This window comes from Saccostrea echinata, unplaced genomic scaffold (assembly GCF_033153115.1).
Source record: "Saccostrea echinata isolate AGI-Se365-2 ecotype Australia unplaced genomic scaffold, CSIRO_AGI_Sech_v1 ptg000027l, whole genome shotgun sequence".
NCBI lineage: Eukaryota > Metazoa > Mollusca > Bivalvia > Ostreida > Ostreidae > Saccostrea > Saccostrea echinata.
In genome coordinates, this window is record NW_026889776.1 from 2,461,356 (window position 1) to 2,480,561 (window position 19,206).

General features: G+C 34.2%; 1 protein-coding gene across 2 annotated transcripts; it reads right to left on the reverse strand.

Annotated features, from left to right (window-relative positions):
• Positions 1 to 249: 249 nt before the first annotated feature.
• LOC133193430 (ubinuclein-1-like) lies at positions 250 to 18,749 on the reverse strand. Of its 2 annotated transcripts, XM_061329367.1 has the most exons (17): positions 18,472 to 18,749; positions 16,876 to 16,986; positions 16,392 to 16,502; positions 15,957 to 16,094; positions 15,812 to 15,862; positions 15,507 to 15,628; positions 12,009 to 12,342; positions 11,825 to 11,892; positions 11,574 to 11,746; positions 11,379 to 11,445; positions 10,603 to 10,755; positions 8,229 to 8,372; positions 8,074 to 8,121; positions 6,435 to 7,936; positions 6,169 to 6,243; positions 5,494 to 5,559; positions 250 to 822 (listed from the first exon to the last, which is right to left on the reverse strand). In XM_061329367.1, exons 1-17 carry the CDS (start codon positions 18,634 to 18,636, stop codon positions 794 to 796), a joined length of 3,357 nt encoding a protein of 1,118 aa, XP_061185351.1. In that variant the 5' UTR covers positions 18,637 to 18,749; the 3' UTR covers positions 250 to 793. The 2 variants fall into 2 exon arrangements, with proteins under 2 accessions (XP_061185351.1, XP_061185352.1); XM_061329368.1 differs by lacking the exon at positions 5,494 to 5,559.
• Between the last annotated feature and the right edge of the window lie 457 nt (positions 18,750 to 19,206).

Below are 19,206 nucleotides of genomic sequence, written 5' to 3' on the forward strand. Positions count from 1 at the left end.
CATCCTTTATTTATCTAATTATATCTTTGTTTTTCAGATATTGTGATTAACTGACAATTACTGCATGTAAATAACCCACAAAATTGACCTGTAGTACACCAGTACATGTATATTTTTTTAAGATATTTTTCATCAAACAAATTAATTGGATATTTCATTTTGAAAATAATCTCTTGGAACAGTACACTTCTCAGCTCATACCTGGAAAAGTTCAATACTTTTTTTTATTACAAGAAACATAATCCGAGATCAGTTTAGTATTGTAAATATCATGTTCTCTAAAATAATACAGGTACATGCATGTGTTAACAGTTACTCTATTTGGCTAGCCCCAAATTACAATACTTAGTCATCACTTCAAACAGACGACTACATGTTTATAATTCATTAATTATTTCATAAGGATTTAGGTTTTTTCCAGTTTGACAATATCAGATTATCATGTAGCATATTTATTCTACAGAGTCCCACTGACAAAGCTGTAGGAATCCTGCTAATGTGGTACCGGTATGTTATTGATGTCTGACAAAACTGTAGGAATCCTGCTATTGTGGTACCGGTATGTTATTGATGTCTGACAAAACTGTAGGAATCCTGCTAATGTGGTACTGGTATGTTATTGATGTCTGACAAAACTGTAGGAATTCTGCTATTGTGGTACCGGTATGTAATTGATGTCTGACAAAACTGTAGGAATCCTGCTATTGTGGTACTGGTATGTTATTGATATCTGACAAGACTGTAATGTGGTACTGGTATGTCATGGCTATCTCCATATGTTCTCAAATACTTATTAATATCCATGTGGTGATTTAGATTTGTCTGGAAAAAAAAAGAAAAAAACATATATAAGATTTTTCTTTTTTAAAGACTTTTTACAACAATATGAGCTGAAATTTTTTATGTCAGAAATATTTCTTAAAAAATTAATTTTCTAAAATGAAGATTTATATATTTCTGTACTTCTGATGAAGAAGTAGAGCTCTCAAAGAAAACTACATTATTGTTTACCTGTACAAAAATAGATTTCTTATGTACATGCTATACTTTACTTTCCTTATTTTCTTCTGATTTATTGATCACAAAGGTTCAAGTTACATGTACATGCAGAATAATGATTAATTATAATAGCACATTTTTTATAGCATTAACAATTTTATTAAAAAAACATTTTACATTGCTTCATCAATTTTAGAACAGAATTTCTGGTGATATAAATAACAATTTCATGGAAAAACAGCAGACAACAAGATGTAGTTCAACAAAGTCTCACCATAACCAACAGAACTTAGATCATTCATTAGTCAATGGATAAAATGCTTGAATTTAGCCCCCCCCCCCCCAAAAATCTTTAGTTTCTCAGACCAAAAATTTCGAAATTCAATGTGGCAGACAGGTCTTTTTTTTATGCAAGTATTACCTCTGAATAAAATGATGATATCAACCGATTCTTACTTTTTAATACTCTTATATTACATGGGTATTTTCCTTTCAATATATCAATAAAATTGATCAATGTGGCAGTGTTTGATCCAATATAGTAGTGCCTGACAAACTGAAGATTAATTTTTTTTTTTTGCCTTAATGTCTAATTTTAAGAACAAAACATATTCATGAGCTTCTTATTTGGGTGTGCTAGCTTATGAAATAAATTCCATGTAATGATCCTTTATTTTATCCAAATAAATTATTTACTCAAAAATGAAGTAAATATCCCATAAAAAAGGTTTACCCTACCTAGAACAACTTTAAAATGGGGATTTCAACTATGAAGCAATTTTCAATTTTTTCCATCCCCCCTTTTTTTCAAGTCATGAATTTGATTCATGATGAGCTTTTCTTTTGACAAATCAGCCTTTTGGCCTTAATACAAGATTTTGCAAGAAAAACTTGACAACTATATTTTTTTTTTTTTTTTTTTTTTTTTAGACAATCTACAACTGACAAACTTGGATATATAATTTAACCTCTTACCATTGTGACCGAGAACTAACAATATTTATAAATTAACAATGATTTCATGAAGAAGAGGAATCTGTAAGTGCAAATTTCATGCTCTTTATTTTCATTATGGTAATTAAATTAAATACAACAGAATGATTTTGCAAAGAAGAAATGAAAGCAGAACTTGATCAAGAGGCAGTTAAAAATGTTATCACATTCCCATGAAAACAATAAAGTACAGTACATTATACACAACAGTAAAAATTAGTGTTGTCAAATCGGACGATTTTTAGTAACCGGTTACTCGCTTACTTTTCCGATCGAGTAACTGGTTACTCGGATGATTTTTTCATTACAGTTACATGTACCATATCTATTATTTATCTCATCCTTTACCTATCAGTAGAAATAAAACAAATGTACTGTGTATGAACTATTTACAATTACAAACTCAAACACATACACAATATCTTCAAAGAATTTTGATTTTAGACGTCAATCAAAACGAACAGTTTGTTTTTGTTTAGGTAAATAATTTTATCGACACACGAAGAAAACATATATAGTCGTCAATCACCATTTTCACAATGGCTCTCGATCGTTACATTTTTCTTTTCAGCCCCTGATATATGTCGCGATCAAGGAGAATTAAAATACCCGTAATTACTGGTTGATTCGTAGAGTGTCCAGTAAATGGCTGGTTTCGGAATAATGTTTTAATCTTAGGTGATTTAACATATTTGAAGTCCCACTCGTATACAATAACTCCGATTCACATAATTTACATTTTACAGATCTCAAATCAGCTGTTCTTTTAAAATACTTCAAAGCTTTATATGTCTGTGGCGGCATCTTATTAAATTATGCTCCTCCTTTGACTAGCACAGGCATAAATGAGGTAATTATAACTCAGGTCTTCAAATTTTTTATACCCCTGGCAATCAAAGCTATCAATTATATAAAGTGTGAAAACTAATCAAAACAAATCAATCTTATTTGTGAACCACTAGATCAAGTCTAATGGTAAATAATTTTAGGTAAATGTGTCATTAAACATTTATAAACAATATAACATTTATTTTCTACGTATTTACTATGTAAAATGTATTTTTATCCGAGTAACCGAATAGCAGTTTTACTAACCGATACTCATATCGTTCGATGGTTAACCGGGTACTCGTTGACAACACTAGTAAAAATCATTGCTGATATCGTGTATTAATTGACTTGCAGTAAAAAGAGACGTTTGACTGTGGTTTCTACAGCTTAATATTTGATTATATTTCAGTGTAAGCACTCAAGTATCTATCCCTTCATTTTGCAATTATATTCAGGTGGCCATATGAAAAGATTGGGAAAGATGGGTGTTTTTGGCATGAAACAGCAGGAATAGTGTGTATGAATCATTCACAGTTTAAATGTCCAATCGAGCAGACAATTTGGAAAGCTAAACATAATTGTAAAAACTTTATGAAAGTTATACACATAGGAAAATCTTATATTAATCAATACATTGAAATACCTTGTCAAAAAATTGAGGTAATTAAGTTAACTTATAATAACAGTTATGATATCAAAGTATCACTTCACATTATTAATAAACACCTATAAGGTATGGTAATATGGTATACTGGCGGATGCAAACGACAAACAACTTGACTGTTAAACAAAAAATAAAAGCTCCATAAAAGGATTGAACCAAAACTGATTGATACCTCCCCTCAACGGAGAGATAACATATACCAGTGTGGTATCGCTGGTATTAAAACGACTATGAAGCAGCACATTTATGTATGATTTTTTGGAAAAATTTCTTTTTTGGTGTCTCTGGGTCTTCTCTCCATTTTTCAGAAATGTTTGCTCATTTCTCTGAGTTAAAAAGCACACATATAACATTTTCAAAATCACAGAGCATTGACCCAGAGATAGCAAATTTAAAGAAAACACTTTAAACAAGAGGCCCATGGGCCACAACACTCACCTGAGTACCTTTAGCCCTGCTGTTCAGCATCAGATTTTTTTTCCAAATATACATGTATTTCTATGTATTTTTGATTGTCTTTTGAGGCCCCACCCTATGCTCAGGGGCCATGATTTGAAAATAAATGAATCTATACTAAGAGAGGATGCATCCACATTAATATGATTCATCATGGCTTTGCTGTTCTTGGGAAGGGAGGTTTTACAAATTTTTCCCTATATAATCCCAATTGTGGCCCCATCCTACCCCTGGGGACCATGATTTGAACAATTTACAATCTACATTACCTCAGTAAGCTTTCACCTGAGTTTCATCTTTTCTGGTCTTGTGGTTGTTGAGAAAAAAAAATTTTAAGGACAGACAATACAAACAAAAAAAATGGATGTCTGGATAGGTATATATTTTTTGACTTATTTTGGTTGTAAATGATTAGAATAATAAATTTCTAAAATATTAAGAAAATGTAAACTTTCTACGATGCTTAAAATTCCACCTTTCTACAACCACCCTTTTAATCTATTCAACTTTTTGTCACTTAAAATCCAATTATTGTGAAAATTTGAATGAAAAATAAAAATCTATGCAGTTAAACTTATTCATTTTACTTATACAAACATGCTTAAAGTTGTTATTTTCAAGATTTTTGATAACAGTTTGTTTGTATCATCTGTCCTTAAAGGTTTTCCCTATATATTTCAATATAAAACCATGATTCCTTATTATGGCCCATCTGACCCTGGAGGACCATGATCTGAACTATTTACAATCGTCACTAATTTAGCTTTCAAATTAATTTAATCTCTTCTGGTCTAGTAGTTCTTGAGATGAAGATTTGTCCTATATATTTCAATTTTCAATTGAATCTGAACAATTTAAATTCTACACTACCTTAAGAAGCTTTCACATAACTTTCAGATTTTCTGGCCCAGTGGTTCTCTTGGAAGTGGGCTTGGTCCTTCATTTTAAAAATTAAGAATCCCCTTTACCCTTGGATACTTTGTACCAGCTTTGGTTTAAATTGGCCCTGTGGTTCTTATGAAAAAGTTGAAAATGTGAAAAGTTTACAGACGGATGGACAGACTGATGGACGGACGGACCCTGGACAACTGGTGATCAGAAAAGCTCACTTAAGCTTTCAGCTCAGGTGAACTAAGAAGTAACATTTTGTACCAAATGACTCATCTAGCCATATTTAACAAACCAAATCACAATATTTGTAAAATATTTCCCTTTCCTACATCACAAGAACCTGATACATCGATAGATTGCTAAAATATCCTGTGACAGGTCAATGAAATTTTTACTTCTCAAGTGCACCAAGATTCCTGCCAAATCCAAATCAAATGTTTGCATTCTGTTTTTGTTTGTGTGTGTCTCTTGATTTTGCTTTGTTTGCAATTTTTAAGAAAAAATTTGCAGATTTTTTTTTATGTGACAGTTGTGCAATATGCAGAACAAGATACACAATATCCTATCTAGGGTTAGTGTTACATAAAATGAAGTCAATGTGGCAACAGATTATGACCCTAAGACATAGAATTGACAGAAGCACCAGACAAGGACATTACCTGAGTATTGGCTGTTGTTGAAGGGATGGTGCAGAAGAGAACTGCTAGTGTATGGGGGGTACAGCCCTGTAACGCCATCAGAAAGCAAAGCGTGGGTTAGACATTATACAGCAGCATCAATTAACAGTCACTGGCTAGATGATATCTCTTGTGTCTCAATATGCTTGTTAGAAATACATATAGGCAACTGATGCTCTTATTATTTAAAGTTTTAAGACATAGAGAAAAGCAAAGTGCAAAGAAAGTAAGATTTAATCACCAGGCTTAGTATCTAGTAATTTAGAAATAAATCAGCTTTTGTATGACTACTTGAATCAAGATTTCTTGAAATACATGTACTTTGCAGTATTGATTTTAAACAAGTAATCTTATTTACATACATGTATCATGCAATGGTACTTAGTGATTTTCTCTTTTCTTAAATGTCTTTACACATGTTACTGTTACCCTATTTTCAATAAATAATATGTGTTGTTTTGAGAACCAAGTGATATAAATTTACGGTGAGATATGAGTGTTCACCTGAAAGTTTTGTTAACCAGCTGTGCAGTAACAAAAACACACAGATTTATGTAACGATAAACTTCTGATACACTTACAATATTAGACTGTGCACTTGCTACATGTATAACCAGGTATGATAAACACTTTTGATAAATACAGGTGAACTCTTACCTGGATGAGGTTGTCTTGTCTGAAGTAGGGGATTCGGCATGCCAGGTAATAGAGGACTGGTTGGAGGATACATACCTGGAATTTTTAATAAAACCTTATGAAATCTTATCAATTGATTGTGGAGTCAAATTTCTTTACCATACCATAACATGAATGGAAAGAACATTTTACAACAGGAAATGGATTTAAAAAAAAAACAATGAAAAATTTATGTTTCCAGTTTTACAAAAATAAATTACTTATACTATAAAAATCAATCTACAAACCACCAGGGGAGACAACTGAAGGAGGAGGTAAACTGGAGGAAGCTGCTGAATCCCTGGAAAAGTTGGAGAGTTTCAGAGTCTGGTATCCAGGAGTAGGGTTCGAGAGTGAGGGACTTATCATACCTCCAACACTGGACTTATGCTGGACAGTAATGGGGGGCACATTCCAGTTCTGTGGGGACACCCTCTGCTGGGGTGAGGATTTGTTGTACACAGAAGACGGAGAAACAGGTTTCCCTTGGTAACTGGTGGGTGAGATCTGTTTCACTTGGGAATGTGAAGAAGGTGATTTAGAGACTTGAGAATTAATCATTTGTTGGATGAGCTCAGCAGTTTTACTGTCCATTTTAGGAACTGGATTACTTGGGGACAATGAACTCTGTCCTGTTGGTTTTTGAACTTGCATAGGGGATGTTTTTGACACTGAAGACAATTTGTTTTGAGCAGCTCCCTGACCTGAGGGAGTACCTGCTGCAGGCTGGACAACTCGTGCTGTGCCTGTGGTATTGAACAGAGACTGGGCTGGCCGACTGCCTGCTGAAGCCGAGGGATACATCACTATTGTTTTTGTTTTATCACTTTTTGGTTCTGAGGTTGACACTTTAACCATTCCACTAGCATTATGCATGATATTGCTAGAAGTGTTTGATTTGTTAGCATGTGCAGGAGGTAGATTTACTCCACTTTCCATCAGAAACTTTCTATATACATCATCACTTATAGTTTGTCGCTTTGTACTGGTAGTCTGACCTGGTAAGCTTGACTGAGGTTTGCTTTGATGTGCTGGAGGTGCCATTGTTTTAACCTCTGGTTTTACAACCCCTTGATGAGAGAAAGATGGGGTCACAGGTTTTGCCTGATGGGCAGCCACTGACTGAAGCCTGTTCAGTAACTGCTGTTGAGTGTAAGATTTAGTCTCTAATGTTAAATCTTTCTTCTTGGGACTAACTTCCTGAGATTTTAATGCTTCCTCTGACAATTGTCTCTGTATCAATGATGAAGCAAAAGTCTGGAATTGTTCCATGTATGATTTGCTGCTAGCACTAGATGGATCAGATTTTTTCTTGCTGTCAGGTACTTGAGGAGTGAGTGATGCTCTAAGTATGTCATTAACCTCATGACCCCATGATTTGTCTAGGTATTTCTGATTGGCTGCTGATGAAGCCAACAGGGACAAAGCATCAGACGACATGTGCACTTCTCCAAGTTTTGATGCAGTTCCAGGCTGCGGAGAAACATTAAGTTTAGTCGCAGACTGTGGAGAAACATTTAGCTTAGTAGGTTGTTTTCCAGCATAATTATGAACAGCCAGGGGGTCAGGCTTTACTGGTTGACTGGGGATCTCTGTCTTCTCTTTGTTAGAATTTTCTTCTGCTGGGGGACGGAGAGGGGAGGATCCTGGTGCAAACTTTGAGGCAGTAGATGATGACTGTGAGTTTGGTGTGGAATGCATGGAAGAGGTTTTGTTAACGATTAAGTTTGCTTGCTTCTTCACTTTTTGTCTACAAAATGATAAATATTAATGCACATTTACAGTGTAATTTTAAATTCTTTGAATAAATAGCAGAAGATTACTTAATACAATAAATTATTTTCATGAAATCTGAGCTTTGCTCCAAAGGATATGATCATTACTTACACATTTGTCCACTGCAAATGAACTGATCTGCTCTCTTTAATAAGATTCCTAAAAGAAAGGTTTGAAGTTGCAAAGTTTCCTCTGTAAAGTTTTACTTAACATTTGACATCATTAAATAACCTTGAACAGCTATGATGTTTAAATTTCTGCCCTACCTAGTTTGCATCCATCCTTTAGGCCAGAGTGGTTTGATATCCTTGTCTAGAAACTGCTTCAGGTATTCCTCCGCTGACTGTGTCTTGGTTTTCATCAGGTCAAAGCTCTTCATCTTGATACGAACTATATCACACAGTAAAGACCTGAAACAAGTTCATTTGACACTCTTAATATTGCATTCTAATGCAGCTATTTTGTAATCTGCATTTTGATTGGCCAATACACTGGTGTTTAAGGCATTTAAACAAGCATTAATGAGAGTGAAAGCTTTTTGATTGTAATGTCATAATAGAACAATGCAAAATTATGCTGTGTGACATATTTTGCATGATAAAACTCATCAAAATAATAAGTTAACATCAAACAAAATACATTTATTGCATTAAAATAAAAATAGCTATCTTTTTTCTTGTATTTTCTCTCGTTAATGGTGATTTAACGGTTGCAAATATCCATTTTACCAGCTCCGCTTATGTGTTGCCGGTTAAACCTGGTTTGCGACCGTTTCATCAGCATAAACAGTTGCAAATAACAAATGAGAAGACAGTTATTCCCTAATTTATGTATTCCTCCAGCACTATAAAATGTGCAATAATAAAAATAGTATTTTTGAATAGCACAACTGGGTCTACTGGGTACTATTTCAATAAACCTTTACGTGATGCTGAGTGTCTACAAAACATGAAAACAATGCACTCCAAGAGCAAATAAAAACAGACATGTGATTGGTTGTTGCAAATTCAGCTGCCTAATCAAATTTCTCCATAAAAGGTACAGAGAAATATGGAAGTGTGTGAGGGTCCACAGCCTGTTGGCCTACTTGTCAACTACTTTCAATTGTCTTGTTGGATTTATCCATGATTCATCATTACAACCAACAGTTAAGCATTGAATTCTTATTATTGCATGTTATCACTCGTGTAACAGCACCTGGCCATGCTGGCAAATTGAAAACTGCATGCTAGCAAGGTACGATAATTTGTCAGTAAGGACAGGTGCTGCTATACGACCATCAACATCCAAAAATAAGAACTCAATGCTTATATTCACATTCTCTAATTTTCTTGCATTATTAATGTTTATTTTATTCATCTTTTCATCTTTTTTTTAAATTTAGCACCTTTCAGAACTGGTGTGGTTAAAAGATGTAAGAGCTGTTCTGATCATGCTGATGTGGAAAGTTAAATAACGCAAATAAATATTACGCGGGAAAAAATGACAAATTTATTTTAAACATACAATTGTCATATATTAATTATAGAGTAATTTTTTTTAAACTAAATTGAGCAAAAACAGGATACATTTTGATGTTCCTGGTGTATTTAAAATGTATGGAGTTCCTATTGTGTATTCTACCATGCCTTGACAAGCTTTCCTTTGTGTAATAGGGGTTTGAATGTTGTAGATTTCCAATGGATTTCATAGAGGAAATTACACTGAATGTAAATATCTGTATATGAAATGCTTCAATCATGTTAAAATTTAAATTATACAAATAACCCGTTCTTACCTGATACTTTCTGTCCAGATGAACTTTCTCCTGGGTCCTTTGGGTGCTCCTTTCTTACTACTCTCAGTTATACACTAAATAATGACTTCTCCCTACCTGATACTTTCTGTCCAGATGAACTTTCTCCTGGGTCCTTTGGATGCTCCTCTCTTGCTACTCTCAGTTATACACTAAATAATGACTCCTCCCTACCTGATACTTTCTGTCCAGATGAACTTTCTCCTGGGTCCTTTGGGTGCTCCTTTCTTACTACTCTCAGTTATACACTAAATAATGATTCCTCCCTACCTGATACTTTCTGTCCAGATGAACTTTCTCCTGGGTCCTTTGGGTGCTCCTCTCTTACTACTCTCAGTTATACACTAAATAATGACTTCTCCCTACCTGATACTTTCTGTCAAGATGAACTTTCTCCTGGGTCCTTTGGGTGCTCCTCTCTTACTACTCTCAGTTATACACTAAATAATGACTTCTCCCTACCTGATACTTTCTGTCAAGATGAACTTTCTCCTGGGTCCTTTAGGTGCTCCTCTCGTACTACTCTCTGTTATATACTAAATAATGACTCCTCCTTACCTGATACTTTCTGTCCAAATGAACTTCTCCTGGGTCCTTTGGGTGCTCCTCTCTTACTACTCTCAGTTATACACTAATAATGACTTCTCCCTACCTGATAATTTCTGTCCAGATGAACTTTCTCCTGGGTCCTTTGGATGCTCCTCTCTTGCTACTCTCAGTTATATACTAAATAATGACCCCGTCCTTACCTGATACTTTCTGTCCAGATGAACTTTCTCCTGGGTCCTTTGGGTGCTCCTTTCTTACTACTCTCAGTTATACACTAAATAATGACTCCTCCCTACCTGATACTTTCTGTCCAGATGAACTTTCTCCTGGGTCCTTTAGGTGCTCCTCTCTTGCTACCCTCAGTTGTCTTTTCCTCATCGCTGTCCTCGGTGTCATTCACGCCCTCTTTAGGAGCCTGCTCCTCTTTTGACTCCTTCTCCTCTTTTTGTCTGAAAATCACAATTTTAATTACTATATGTTAACCATAAAGGAGCTTTATGATGTCCACTCGATAAATTCTTAAGTACAAAACAGTAAATGAGATTGAAAAACTTCAATTTGGTTATTTTTCCTTAGAGGGGATTTATAGTCCATGCGATAAATTATAAAGAACAGGAAGTGTGATCCATTTTTTCTATTTTTCATTTTTCCTTGTGATTCAAAAAAAATTAGGACCAAATAAATTTAATTCAGAAATTTTAAACCCTTGGATTAAAATATTTTGAAATCTGATCCTGATTCTTGCAAATGATACAGTTGTATTCAATAAAAAAAATAACCCAGAAAGTGAAAGTGGGACAAGAAAATTCTTCCAGGATTTGTGGTTGGATATAATTTTTGACTCCATGCCAAAGGTTCAGGGATAGAAAATACACAACTCCTTAGAAAATAACAAACCATGGAAGATCCTGAATTTATCATTCCTGTGGCATTTTATACAAAGTTACCTGGGAAGAATTAATTAAATTCCCTTGTTGAGTAGAAGATTTTACACCTCCAATTATTTACTATTCAGTGGAACATATTTTAGTTCTTAATAAATGAAAAATTAGTCTCCCTTTGCTAGTCTTACTTTTGTAAAAAGGCTTGGTAGTCTTGCTCATGTCTTGCCTGTAGTGCAGGCATCATTCCATTTATGGCTGAAATTAGAGTAGAATATACAAGTCAAACCCATGCTATATGCTTTAAGTGGTGCTGTAACTTCTTATGGTAGCCCTTTCAATACAGCTTCTCATTTTATCAAACTTAATTTGCTGATATAATTAACCTTCTCTGAGTTTTTGCACTGGTTCCTTAAGCTGATCATCCTGTTCAGACTGCTGCAGTTTCTTGGCTCGTTTTAACAGGGTATCTTTGGAACAGGGCAGGAAAGCAGCCAGATGGCTGAAGATACTGGACCTCTGACCACAGCTACCCCAACGTCGGGAGCCTGTCTCCACACTGAAAGGCCAAACAATAGGAGGCTCAAAAATATAAAATAATCATAAATCACATTTCAGAATGATGGTTGTCACTTACTCTAGGAGCATACTGTTAACTTCCTTGGTAAAAAATTTGCATTTTCCCTCTTGAGAAGTTTTAGCAGCCTGAAATGCAAGAAACTTTTAAATTCTTTCTGAATTACAGTGTAATAACTTCTTGGAAAAGAACCTTATTTTGTTGGAAGACAATGACATTTGCTTTTTTTGTTTTTGGTACTGACCTGCTTCAGTTTTTGGATGGTTTCCTCCAATTCTTTAGGCATGTCAAGGGGAAGCTTAGGTGCTGTGGCTTCATCAATGACTTTCTCATCCTTGCTGTTAGAATCATCTTTGAAGGGATTATCTATCATGGATTCTATATTCTTGTCAGAAGCAGCCATGGCAATGACAGAGTCGATGACAGCACCAATCCTTTCATCGTAAGACTGGGCATCCTGGGAGGAATCATCGTTAGAAGAGGGACTAATGAGATCCAGGTCAAGACTTGTTCCATTGGTCTGGCTAACTGACATATCCCCCTGCTGTTTTAGAAGTTCTGCCACTGTCGCCTTCTTCCTGTAAACAGCAGATTTCATATGATTTTCTTGATTGAGGGGTTGTGCTTTTGACTACATCTACTCCATGTAATTTAAAAAGTCTACTTTTTTGCAATTTTGAATGTTGAACTGCGGAAAACACCATGCGTGTCTCTCCATATTATTTTTTGATTTGTTTCTTGTTTGTGTGATTCATTTCATGTAGTAATTATCTTATTTCAGGATTTAATTAATTCAGTTAAATTATCATATTTATTTCTTTACGTTTTATCCACATGGAGTTATTTACATGAATCAGTATTTCTTGTGGTCAGGGCCATATTGGATTTCATTGGTTGTTTAGTTTCCCTCTCTTTTGGTTTTTACTAATTACTATTTTTGAGATTTTGGTCTGATCGGAAGCAGACATCTTGGCTTCTTGATATTTCTTTGTTTATTCATATTGACTGAATTATGACATGACCAAGACAGGACTAAATGTAAGTTTACTTTTACTAATTTCATTATCTCTATATAATTGTTTATTTGCTAAATTCCCAAATACAGTCAAACCTTGTTATCTCTAACCTGATGGGACTGAGAAAATACTTTGAGATATCCAGGGTAAAATACATAAGGAATAAGCGATTGGGACTTCCCAGGGATTTTTTTAGGGTCTCTCTGGGGCCGAAATTCGGCCCCATTCCCAATGCTGAAAAGTGCATGTTTTTCCCAAAATCATACCTAAAAATTCCCAATATGAAAAAAAAGTATTAGGTTGTAAATTATTAAAATAAAATTATGACAAAAAGGTGTTTATGTTCTCTATGTACGATGTACCAGCCATCCGAGGACTTTCGAGAAGTTATTCGGAATACTCCGGATGTTTGCATGCATACTTTTTAAAGTGGGATCGATGTTTAAAAATTAAAGTCGGGATCGTTATCTGAAAAATAAACGTGCATCATGCTCATGTCAGTCTCTCCAGTTTGCTTAGGACGGTAATTTTCAGGCTGTGTTGAATCGCTCTTATTCTTATAAACTGGTCAAACAATACTGATTAACCACTCATCTGGAACAAATCCACTATTAAATGTTATTTGAAAGAACTTCTTGCATAAAGGTAATAAAGATGACGAATAAATATGTTCATTTACAATGTTATCATACCCTGCAGCTTTGCCATTTTTAAGCTTCTGAATTTCAACAGCTGCTATTATTTTGTATCACTAAAGCTGGTTTAAGCCAGCTTCATACTACAGGTGTATAAAAAAAAGAAAAATTACTAAATATTTGACTTTTGCTTGTTTTTTCCTATTTATTTGTATGAAGATATTTTTCCCAATTTCAACCAAATATCGCTATTTTTCCCAATCTTGACGGCCCCGGCCCCTGGAATCAAAGGGTAAAAATATCCCTGCTTCCAAATCACATCGACATCACCATGGTATTCGAGATATCAGTGTTTGAGATACCGAAGTTCAACTATAATAACATTCTAATATAAAGTATGAAATTCAATGTTCAGTCTTTGTGATTATTTTATGACTATGTAAATATTCAAAGTAATGATTGTATGTACCGGTATCAGTATATTTTATGTTTGTGAGAACAAGTGTAAAATGCAATAGAGTTATGTATTATTCATATACAGATCACTGAGTAGAGATCTTGAAATCATATGTACGTATTTTGAGTAATGGCCCTATATCACATATACATGTAGATATGATGTACATATTTGAATATTCCTTATATAATTATATTATTCTGGAAAGAGCTCAGTATATTTTGATCTCATTGTTTTATTTATTCCAGAGTGTTTATACTTTGTACATATTATTAATTAAGAAAGATAACTCTTAACATTTCATCTAATGATGTATCAGCACAATTAAAGGGAAATAACTCTTGATTAGACCATGCTATATGGCAAGTCAAGTATTGTTATTAAAAACTTATTGTTGTTATTTTAATTTCAGAGCTGTGATACTGATATTTGCTGAAATTAAATATACATATATATATCTACATCTACAACATGGTGTTTATTCTTTATCATCCCATATCGAACCACATTTCATTTGCTACACTTAGTAATGAACTTAAACATTGATTTAGTTCAAGTAACAAAAAAGTGCAGTTATTGAGCTTATATGAAACCACTAAACAGAATGTGTATCCCGTATTACATTCAATGTACCCTAGTACTCCGTCACCAGGGTCCTCTACAGTATGCCAACGTATAAAATACAATATTTTTCCCCAGTTTAGTTTTTCTGTCCCTTTTTCTTACATTTGTAAACATAAAATTTAAAATAGTATTAAGGCCTAAAAAATTAATAACTTGGTTCTCAGGCCAGTTTTCTCAAAAATAAATCCGGGAAGGAGGCTGTTTTTTTTTAAATCTGTTAACTTGGTGGCTGTATTTGCAATTTTTAACTGGGCCAAAAGTCTGGATCATCTTGATGTTTGTCAAACGTTTTACTGAAGGGAGTATCTAAACTGCAGTCTGGGATTCCATTTTTTTTTTTGGCACCGTACCAGCGCAGGAGAGAAATTTTATTTCATTCATTTGAGGATAAAAATGGGTATTGCTCATTGTTAAATGAGATGCGGGCAGTCCTGAGAACCAAGTGATTAATTTTTTAAGGCCTAAATTGTGTTTTAAGAAAACTATCAACAATTGGAAAAAAAGAGTTAATATACCATATTTTATATGTAATAATGTCACGCTAATGTTTTCTCCAAAGTGTAGTGTATTAAGACAAATGTTGACAAAAAATAAAATATGTTTAGCTGTATTCAACATGGTATATCATGTTAAAGCTTTAACATAAACCTTCATTAATTAAAATGGCTGGCGTGAAAATGAGCATGTCGATGCACGTCGGAGATATCAATAGAATAGAGCATAAAAGAAAAGATGCTGATTTCACATAAAATAGAATAGATAAAGTGTAATTTTTATTTGTTTTTGACACATTTTTGAACTTGACTGTGACAATATCTTGGCAATATCTTGACTGTAGATTGTCAACATGCAAAAAATGATGTCACAATCTCACATTTGTTTCCCAAAAGTGACGATGTTAAGGTAGTGATGGAGCTGGGGGGTGGGGGTGGGGGTGGGGGTGGGGGGTGGGGGGTGATACACATATACATGTACTATAAATAAAAATTACTGAAATCATGACCCCTTACTTTTTGGGTTGTTTTTCTTTCTCTGTGGGGATCTTTGGTTTCTTAAATGTCTTCTCTGACTCTCCATTTAGTAACTTTTTCTTCTTCTCATTTAATAAATTTCCATCCTTTATCTTCCTCTTCTAATAAATTCAAATAAAATACAGCTCAGTATGCAGAAAATTATACTTCACTGTGTACCATTTTTAAAGAAATGTATATATATTTTTTTTAGATTAAAAAAAAAAAAAAAGAAAAGCAAAATATTTTTCTTGTCACCTGAGGCTGGTAGTTTCAATGAACAAAATCAAAAGAGAAGAACTGACCTTTTTCTTTCTATGTTCCTCGTTTTCTGATTCGGAATCAGATGCTATCATCTGTACATAACAATCATGTAAAAATGTCAACATTCAGAATTAAAAAAAATAAGGAGAAACAGCAGAATGTTTCTTTTTTTAATATCAATCTTACCCTCTTCTTCTTTTTCTTTTTAAGAAATATAAATTCATCCCCTGAGTCATCAGACACCTCCTTAAATCCGAGTTTCCCTGAGTTGATGTAAAATCCACCTAATGTGGTAGTCAGACACAATGGCACAACTTCATCATACTGCAAGGCAAAAATATCAGAGTATATACTTTTGCATGTTTGGAAATTAAATTTCACACCCCAATCCACCTTCAACTTTTTTTCTTTCCTTTTCTTTCATTATACCACCCAAATAAATTCTATTTTACATCAGGTTGCTGTTTGAAAAGCAGTTTAAAAAATTGGGAGAGAAGGGGGGGGGGGGTTAATTCAAAATACAATGTCAAAGACAAATTATCATTATCATTTCAAGTGTGTTGAAAATAATTCTAAAATAGTAATACTTGATGTAACAGTTTATATATACAATATACACACTGCCTCGGAGTTGTCAATAAATGGATCCTCCTGATCATATCCATCTCCCAGGTCTACTAGGTCAGTGATGCGCCCAGCTCGTTTTTTACCCTTTTTGCCAGGCTTTGGGGCCTACATTTCAAACAATAAGGTCAAATATAAAAAAGAGTGATTCTGTACATTTTCACTGAAAATTATTTTTGAACAAACAATTATTTGAGAATTTCATTATTATATAATCCCTTTTCATAATTGTGTCATGAAAATCAGTGATAGATTAAGTCTGCCTCTGTGAAAATAAAGAAAATAACAACCCCACCATTTCGAGATGAATTATTGGATAAATTTTAATCTGATTTCCAAATGGCTTTTAAAATTGTAATTAAGCTGAAACTACTGATTTATCATCGTCGACTCCTGGCTTGCAACGATGCTGATTTAATTAATGGACTAAAATACTCTGCTTAGGCTTAGCTGTCTGCAATCAGAGACATTTTCTACTTACATATTTTTCTTCAAAACTCTTTGCCAACGCAGCAATTTTTTCGTGGTCTTCGTCATCCCCAAAAGGATCATCGGGATTTGGGATTCCTCCATTTGGTGTTTTACTATCAACCTACATGCAAAAAAAAAAAAAAAATCAGATTCAATATTTAAAATGCATAAATCAGATTGACGCGGACAATATTCATTGTTCATCTAGGCCTATACTTTGTTTATAATGAATTCATAATTATAGTTTTCTGCTGAATAATTCTTTTCATCGTCAAAAGCCCATACACGATCACATTCACCCCTTCGTTAACCTAAAATTCGCGTGCAATTCCCTTAAATATTCTATTTCCCGTTCAACCTTCGCGCATGCGCGATAGCGCGCAACCCCGCCCTGACCCGCACCCCCGCTCCTCACCCCACCGCTAAGATAACTTCACCGCTCGATTAAAACCCCCCGTATACCGCAATGCGCGATAAGACCGCTCAACAATACACAACTTCACGCACCAATAGCGCTCCCCGAGTCCCGATAATTTTATCGACAGCAAAATCAATAGGCCTATAACATCTTGCAGTATTAATTTTCTCTAAATTATTACTTATCATTACATAAGTTGAACTGCAAAGATGTAGCAAAAAAACTAAATCAATCGATAAAACAGACAAAGTACATTTGCTAAATACATAAATGTGTACATGCATACTGTACACTTATCTACACCTATTTTTAGAGCATTGACCTACATGCGACCCCATATTATGGTCCATCTATTGTTTGTTAATATTTAATGTTCTAAAACTTAATCACCAATTATCTAATTCTGAGAGAAAAAAATACAAAGTTCACATAATATGTTAATCTCAGAAACAAGCTTTTCTGCTGTCAGGCTAGCAGTCGACAAGAAAAATTCCATTGAGCGTAAATTGTTAATCTCTTTGTGTTTACATTCAAAATGGATCATCAAGAAATAATAAAAATATTCAAGCAAAAATCATCTTTCAGTTTAAAACAGAATTTCTTCGGAGCTTGCTATAGGAATCATCCAAAACCTAAAACGCAAACATACTGTACTAATGCATCGTAGAAGGTAGACTTGAACAGTGTTTGAAGAGCAGCAATCAGACCTGACGGTAATATTAACCTTTGTGACCTTTGATTGCACATATTTGCGCAAGCTGTGCATTATACATCATGTCCAAACTATGAACAAACCAAATGAATAAAACTCTAGAATGTTTTCAATCATTTTACACAAATCTGAACACATTGCATGAAGTGCTGTGCGTGTGTAATGGGTGAACATGGGTAGGCCTACTCTCTTTGTCAAAGGAAATCTAGTCACTCAAAATGGCGTTTTGTTGGCTAGTTATTCACTCTGTGTAACTCAGTGTTATCTATGGCTTGTTCAGCCATTTTCTTCACATATGCCATTATAAAACATGCTGGATAGCTGAAATTCGTATCAAATTTTTGGAATCCCCCCTATCAGTTGTGTAGTGAAAAGTTCAAAATAAAATTGGATTAAGTTTTCAGAATTTGATATTATTACACAAAAGTTTAGAACTAACATGTATCTTAAGGTTTTCATGAAATAAAGTAACCTACCAACTCGTTCTTCACGAGATCGGTGTAGAAAAACTCTGGACATGTTGTATCAGTTGATGGCTTTAGGGTCAATTCTAGGCGCACAGTTTTGGGGTCCTTTTTCTTTGGTTTTGCCTCCTTCGATTGTGTAACAGTCGTGAAAGACAATCTCTTAGGTTCCGCCATTCCGTCCAATTGAAGTATCCATCTGTTTATGTCTTACATTCGAGAAAAATATTTTCATCCTCCAAACGGAGCTGACAAATATAGCGCCATTTTGTTGTATCGTGACGTCACTAAACCATGACCTTCGATTTAGGCGATACTAATTTTCGAGGTAGTTTCCAGGATAACCCTCTAAAACATTTTATATACCAAGTCTTCATTCATTCAACTGTATATAAAACGTACAATTACAACTTAAACGCAAACAATCTTTTCTCAGAGAGTTGTCTTTAATGCTTTTAACGTGCGAAATAAAATGACTCTAAAGGGTCTGATCACCCCCATGAAAAGTGGAACAATCATAAACTTAGAAAACCCCTTTCTATATTTATCTGGATGGAAGGAGAGATGTTCTTTCTATCCAGATTTAACTAAAATGGTGTTTCTGATCACATAGAAACAGATTCTTATCAAATCATTTGCTTGATCAGTTATTAATTTATCTATCAAAAGAAAAAAACAATTTTTTGGGGTTTTCCCTCAAGTATATGTTTATTCAAAATACATAAAAATCTAGTGTTTTAATAATAA

Coding starts and splice junctions, on each gene's coding strand:
- LOC133193430 (XM_061329367.1), bottom strand. CDS start 18,636: ATGGCGGAACCTAAGAGATTGTCTTTCACGACTGTTACACAATCGAAG. Junction 16,503..16,875: donor AGAGTTTTGAAGAAAAATAT/GTAAGTAGAAAA, acceptor TTTGAAATGTAG/GCCCCAAAGCCTGGCAAAAA. Junction 5,560..6,168: donor GACAAGACAACCTCATCCAG/GTAAGAGTTCAC, acceptor ATGGCGTTACAG/GGCTGTACCCCCCATACACT.